A 6,347-nucleotide genomic window follows, 5' to 3' on the forward strand; every position below is an offset into this window, starting at 1 on the left:
TTCAAAAACTTGTAAAAATGTCCAATAAAAATTGCTTGGACAGTTTTTGAAGAGCAAACATTTTATGATCTGAAATAGTCAATACATAACTGTCATTGTTGGATGAGACACAGTATCGTGAAGGGTCTGCTGAAATGGTTGTATCATCAGAGACTACTAGACCTGTAGGCTTGGCAGTAAATGACTATAATGGGTTTTTTGTTGTTTTGTCTTTTTTTTTCCTGCTTAGCATCACAAGCCCTTCCTCTTCTCTGGGAAATGGAAAGCATTTGTGAGTCTATGGATTGAAGTCCAAAAAGCCTGATACTTTTCCTTATTTCTGGCAGTCCTCAAGCATATGATCTAAGTTGGGTCAATTGAATATCTTTGCCCCTAACTGTGAATAAGGAATAGTGTTACAAGGAAGGAAGAAGAGTTCAGAATTAGTCCCCGTGGCCTCCATTGCCCCATCGGGTCAGAGTCCGAGTGTCCAGCAGCAGTGGCCGCTAACCACACTGTTTCTTTGGCCGTGGGTACGGCTGTGTGCTTTCTCTAGGTTGCCAAGCTGTCTGGTCACCACCCAGGAAGTTGTTTTTCTACCTAAGGACACCACAGACACTTTCAGTTTTTGCCTAACTGATTTGATCACTGTTTAGAGTTGTGGGAAAACTTATTAGCCTAAGGTTGCTGCAAGGCCAGTTTATGGGCTCCGCAGTTTCCTAAGTGATGATAAAGAGCCTCCAGGACTAAGCTCCAGGAGAAAAGAGTCATCTGGCTTGATTACTGTGGTGTACCCTGCTCCTAGCCCAGGCCTCCATCACATGCGTTTAGTAAATTTTTATTTGATTTTGACCTGAATGAATAAAATAACAGTACTCAACTTTAGGCCTCCTCAACATCTATTTAAATTTTTGGATCCTGTCTGCTTTTAGCATAGAAGGGAACAGAACTCAAAGACAATGGCACTAAGGTGTTAAATTCAGGTAGGTGGGAGGCTGTTTTTCCAGTGGCAGAAATGAGGAAGCGGGGGAAAGAGCTTAGGTTTCGATGGTGATAAATTGAACCTGTTAAATGCTGTGCCTTTTACGTTTCGTAACTGGGTTAAACCGGTTGTGTCACTCCTTAGACAGCTCTGTACTTGTTTGAATAGTACAATAGTCCCTCCTACTGAACTTTGATCCAGCGGAAACAACTGTTACCTAACTTCAGACCATCAGTGGAACACCTGTACTAAGAATGTTCTTCGGTTTAACTAGTTTTGTGTACCTGATTTCTTTTAAACTTTTAAAATGATTAGAAAACTTTTTATTGTCCTGCTTTTGTCATCCGTGACTCTTGGAGAAGCCAGGAAACCCTTTCTCAGTTTGCTGAACATAGAAAAGACTGAAGTACTGTTTTTCACAAAGTCGGAAGAAACCGTTGTTGTAAGGTCAAGTTACAGAGATAAACAGCCAAACTCCAGCTACCTCCTCGTGCAACTGGAAGATGATAAAATGCTCCAAGTGGTGAATGTGACCAAGACCTTGTCGGACGTGACCAGCTTTACCATAAATCTGGTGACAGATGGAGACGGAGAGACAAATCTGACCGTTCAGCTGTGGGATTTGGAAGGTAGGCGCGAAAGCCTCATTGAAGAGATAAAGAATGTCCGAGTCAGAGTGCTCAAACAGAGACAAGACAGTCCTTTCCCGGCATCAAACCTCATTGACAGAAACATCCTAATGCTTTTTCTGCCAATGATACTGTTAAATAAATGTGCGTTTGGTTGCAAGATTGAGTTCCAGGTGTTTGAAACAGTGTGGAAGAGACCTTTGCCAGTAGTTCTTGGGGCGGTTATACAGTTTTTTCTTATGCCATTTTGCGGATTCCTTCTGACACAGATTTTGGCCTTGCCTGAGGCACAGGCTTTTGGATTTATAGTCACTTGCACGTGCCCAGGTGGTGGTGGGGGCTACCTCTTTGCTCTGCTTCTAGAAGGAGATGTCACTTTGGCCATCCTCATGACTTGCACATCAACGTTTCTGGCCCTGGTAACGATGCCTACCAATTCGTACATATACAGTAGAATCTTAGGGTTATCAGGTACACTGCATATTCCTATTTCTAGAATTATGTCAACCCTCCTCTTCATCCTCGCACCAATGTCAGTGGGAATAGCCATCAAGCGTAGACTGCCTAACAAAGCCAACTTCTTGGAGAGGATCATCAGACCTCTGAGTTTTATTTTAATGTTTATAGGGATTTATTTGACTTTCAGCATGGGATCGGTGTTTCTGAAAACAGTGAACCTCGAGGTGCTTCTGTTGGGTGTCTTAGTTCCTGCTTTGGGTTTGTTGTTCGGGTACTTTTTCGCTAAAATTTCTATGCTGCCTCTTCCTGTTTGTAAAACTGTCGCTATTGAAGGTGGGGTCCTGAATAGTTTCTTAGCGCTTGCCATCATTCAGCTCTCCTTTCCCCAGTCTGATGCAGACTCAGCTTCTGTGGCTCCGTTTACTGTGGCCATGTGCTCTGGATGTGAAATGTTACTGATCCTTCTGTTCTACAAGGCTAAGAAAAGATGCATCCTTAACATCGAAGAAAAAAGAGTGAAAAATCCCCCAGTCTAACGGTTAAAGCTTTCCTGAATTTTCCTACTCTGAATGAGTTACTGTGTGAGATGTGAAGAATATCTGAGATGATTCCTGCTCTCAACTCACTTATGATCTGATTGATAACTTGACATTAGGGGAGAAATACAGTCATATGTGCCTAATACCCAGTGGACAGTCCAGACTGTTAAATGTGCAGGAATTCAGAAGAAGGAGACTACTATAGCATTGGATTGGAATATAATACCTTATTATGATATATCCCAAGTATTTACAGGAGGGCTGCCCTTCCACAATAGGCGTTTGGTAACCACTCACACAGTGAAGGGACATGTAAATTCCTATTTGAGACCAGTCTGTCTTAAATGCAGCATCTCTGGTCTCCTTGGTGTCCCTCCCGTCGTCTCCACCGGAGATGCTGCCGTTTGCCCTGGAGCATGGGGTCCTCTCTCCCCACTCTTCTCCATTCTCCCCTCCTCTTTCCTTCATTGCAGTAGAACTGTTTCCTGCAGACAATCTCCTGTAATACCTCTCTATCGGTCTCCTCTCCACTCTCAGTCCCACTTTGGTTCTGCCCTAGATCTCTGCCTCCCTAAACCTTTCTTCCCCAGCTTTTGGCCTCTCTGTCTACTCTCCAATCACTGGCAGATTAATGTTCCTAAAACTTAACTTTGATCATGTGCTTTCCCTGCTGCAAAGCCTTGTCACCTCTTGAATAAAGTCTGTATTCCTAGTGAGGTATTTCCTACTCTCTGCTGACTTTAGCTTTCCGGTTTTATCTCCTCTCCCACTTTTTACACACAGGCTTTGTTCCAGTCAGCAGATAACTGGGTCACTCATGACTGTGCCCTTTGTTCACATTGTCCCTGCAACCTGAGGGGCCCATATCATCTCTGTCTAAATTTTGACCATTCTCATAGACCTGGCTCAAACACAAGCTTTAACTAATCCCTGTTAGCTACCAGGAATTGAAGTTTCCTCTAAATTCTCATCACAGTTTTTTACATTCATAGTATTTAGCCAGTCTGGCTTGCATTACAGTTCTTTGTGTTCCTATTGTATTCTCCCTATTTTGCTATAAGTCTTTGAACATGCATTTTATAAACATAACGTGTAAACAATACAATATAATAAGTTTGTATAATATAATAGCATAAACAGTATAATATAAACAGTAGAATATGATAATGGAAACAATATTTATTTTGATACATAATGTCTAGCACATTTCCTATGTGCTGATTCAGATAAAGTGTTGAAGCACAGACTAGGGCCCAAATGAACAGTATGCTTGTTTTTATACTAACATTGAGTTTTTCAAAGGCAATTTCTAGTATCTAGTTTCAGTTTTCACTTTTTTCCAAAGAGAGTGTGGGCATCAAGAAAGAGAAATACCACTCTAAATAAATCTGCTTCCCACATTTCACAGGCCTGTAGTTGTAGGCAAATTACTTAATCACCCTGTAGTACCATTTCCTCATCTAAAAAATGGAGATAATAGTGTAAATGCCATCAGATTGTCATAGGAGTTAACTGAGATCTTATGGACAGTGTACTTAGAACAGGGTACATGCTCCTCAAGTGTGAGCTGCTATAATTATTTTACTACACTTCAAACTTTTGACCCTTGTGTACCTACTACTGTTTTGAAATACCAATCTGATAACTTTAGTGTGGAGGCTAAAACTTTGAACATTTTCCTATCAGTGTCATTCACCATCTTACTACAGTATTAGGGAACTTTTGTTCAGTTTGCCAACTGACAAGACAACCATAGTTCTTTTTTTCTTATTTTATTTGTATTCAGTATTTGAATACCAAGATTTATCAAAGCCCTGGTTTGGCATGGTGATGGATGGTTATTATTCATTTTATAAAATGATAATTGCCTACATGAAACACTTTACTGTTGACTCTATTAAAACAGAAATCTCAAGGCATTAAATTATAATTAAGCTTGCATACATTTGACTTTTGCACATTTTCATGAACATATTTTACTGATCAGGAGACAAGAAATCGCCTTTCTAGTTGTACTTTATCCTTAACCTTGTGGCTTCAAACAAGACATTTCTCTGCAGTTCAGTTTTCAGATTTGTAAAAGGAAGAGATTCAATTGAAGTCTAAAATATTGCTCAACTCCTACGCCTGTAATTCTGGCATGAAACTCTGGGTCACTGACACCACAGACGGTGATGGATTCAGGTTGACAGTAATAACCACCCACAGCAGCTGCTTTCTCCTGGAGGCAAAAACCAAAGTACGAGTTTCTTGAAGGCGGAGACCACATGTTATTCTTTGAATTCCTTGTACTTTTTAACCAATGCCTTTAATCAAGTTAGTGCTCAGAAAACATTGAGTTAATTAATCATTAATGTCTATAAAAGTCAATATCATATACTCAGAGGCCAGGTTGTGCCTGGGGCTTCATTTCCAGCTCTGTCACCAACTGGGTGACATTGGTCAAGTTACTTAGTCTCTCTGTGCCTAAATTGATGTGGAAAGTGGGGATAATGATAATACATACCTAATGGTATTTTCGTGAGGAGTAAATGAGTTAACATTAGTAAGATTCTCAGAATAACACCTAACATACAGTAAACTCTGTAATTATTATGGTTACTCTATGCATGTTTGATCTTGCACTTAAAAGCAGACAAATGTGTATGAATGGAACTTGGAATGTATTTCATTCATCTTACAGATATATCATATTGAAATTTTACCTGAGAAAGCTTGTCTAATTTAGATGGGGATGAAGTTATTCAAGCTCCTTATTTGTTCTTTAAGAATGAGAGACATAAAGCAGGCTACCTAATTGCTTGAGTTCAGACCAACAACTTGTCCAGCAATAATCAGTATCAAGGCTACAGAGAACAAAGAGCTTTATTTGAGGTTTTCATAACTGCAGTTCAAGAGACACAGGTTCGGGTAAACCTGAAAGAGTATCACAGGGGAGAAAGAGTCAGGAGCTTGTACAGGTGCCAGTTATAAGGATGCTCACGAATTTTGACTGACCTTGATTAAAGAAAGGAAATAATTGTCCTTAGGGGACAGGCTGTCGTTTGTCATTTTAGGTTAAGGGCTCGATAATATCTTGAGTTTCTGGAGCACTGGGTAGATGTTCTGGGTGCTTGTGTTAAGATATTAAGGTGTGTTTGGGCTGAGACATAAATCACACTTCCTCGATGGCATCCTAACTACCAGCTCCATCTTGATTTTCTTTTCACACATTTCACACAGCCATGATTGGTTAGACAAAAGATCCAGGGGTAAAGGGGTAAGTCGTGTTTAAGAAAAGTTTCAATCCAATTTTTAATAGAGATGATTCTATGATATATATATATATTTTTTTTCACAACTAAAGACTCTATCAGAAATTTCAGCCTATGTTATGTCAAAACATAAAACCTTGTTAGGTATCCTGAAGATTCCACTCATGAAGACCCCCATTGTGTGTTTATAAATTCTTGTCATTTTTAATCAAAGTCCACTAAACAATTAATTATTAAGAAAATCTTGGTATGTAGAATCAGATTCTCTGTGTGTGTGTGTGAGAGAGAGAGAGGAGAGTCCATTTAAAAGAAATCCACTCCGGAGACTAAATAGAGTTAGCAAGATAGCCAGGACTGGGGAGGAATCACGATGAAGGTCACTCTCGACTACGCAAATAGAGTGCAGCTGGACGCCCATCACTCAGGCAGGTGACGACTGAGCGCTCCGCTTGACAGAGGCCATCCTTCCCAGCACCTCTCCACGAACACTCAGGTCTCGGCAGGT

The 6,347-nt window shown here is 40.3% G+C and overlaps 1 protein-coding gene across 1 annotated transcript; it reads left to right on the forward strand.

Moving 5' to 3' along the window:
• The first annotated feature begins 281 nt into the window (after positions 1 to 281).
• Positions 282 to 5,914, forward strand: SLC10A5 (solute carrier family 10 member 5). Its single transcript, XM_043483337.1, has one exon. The coding sequence runs from the start codon at positions 1,269 to 1,271 to the stop codon at positions 2,583 to 2,585; it is 1,317 nt and encodes a 438-aa protein (XP_043339272.1). The 5' UTR covers positions 282 to 1,268; the 3' UTR covers positions 2,586 to 5,914.
• Positions 5,915 to 6,347: the final 433 nt, after the last annotated feature.

Source organism: Cervus canadensis, chromosome 12 (assembly GCF_019320065.1).
Source record: "Cervus canadensis isolate Bull #8, Minnesota chromosome 12, ASM1932006v1, whole genome shotgun sequence".
Classification (NCBI taxonomy): Eukaryota; Metazoa; Chordata; class Mammalia; order Artiodactyla; family Cervidae; genus Cervus; species Cervus canadensis.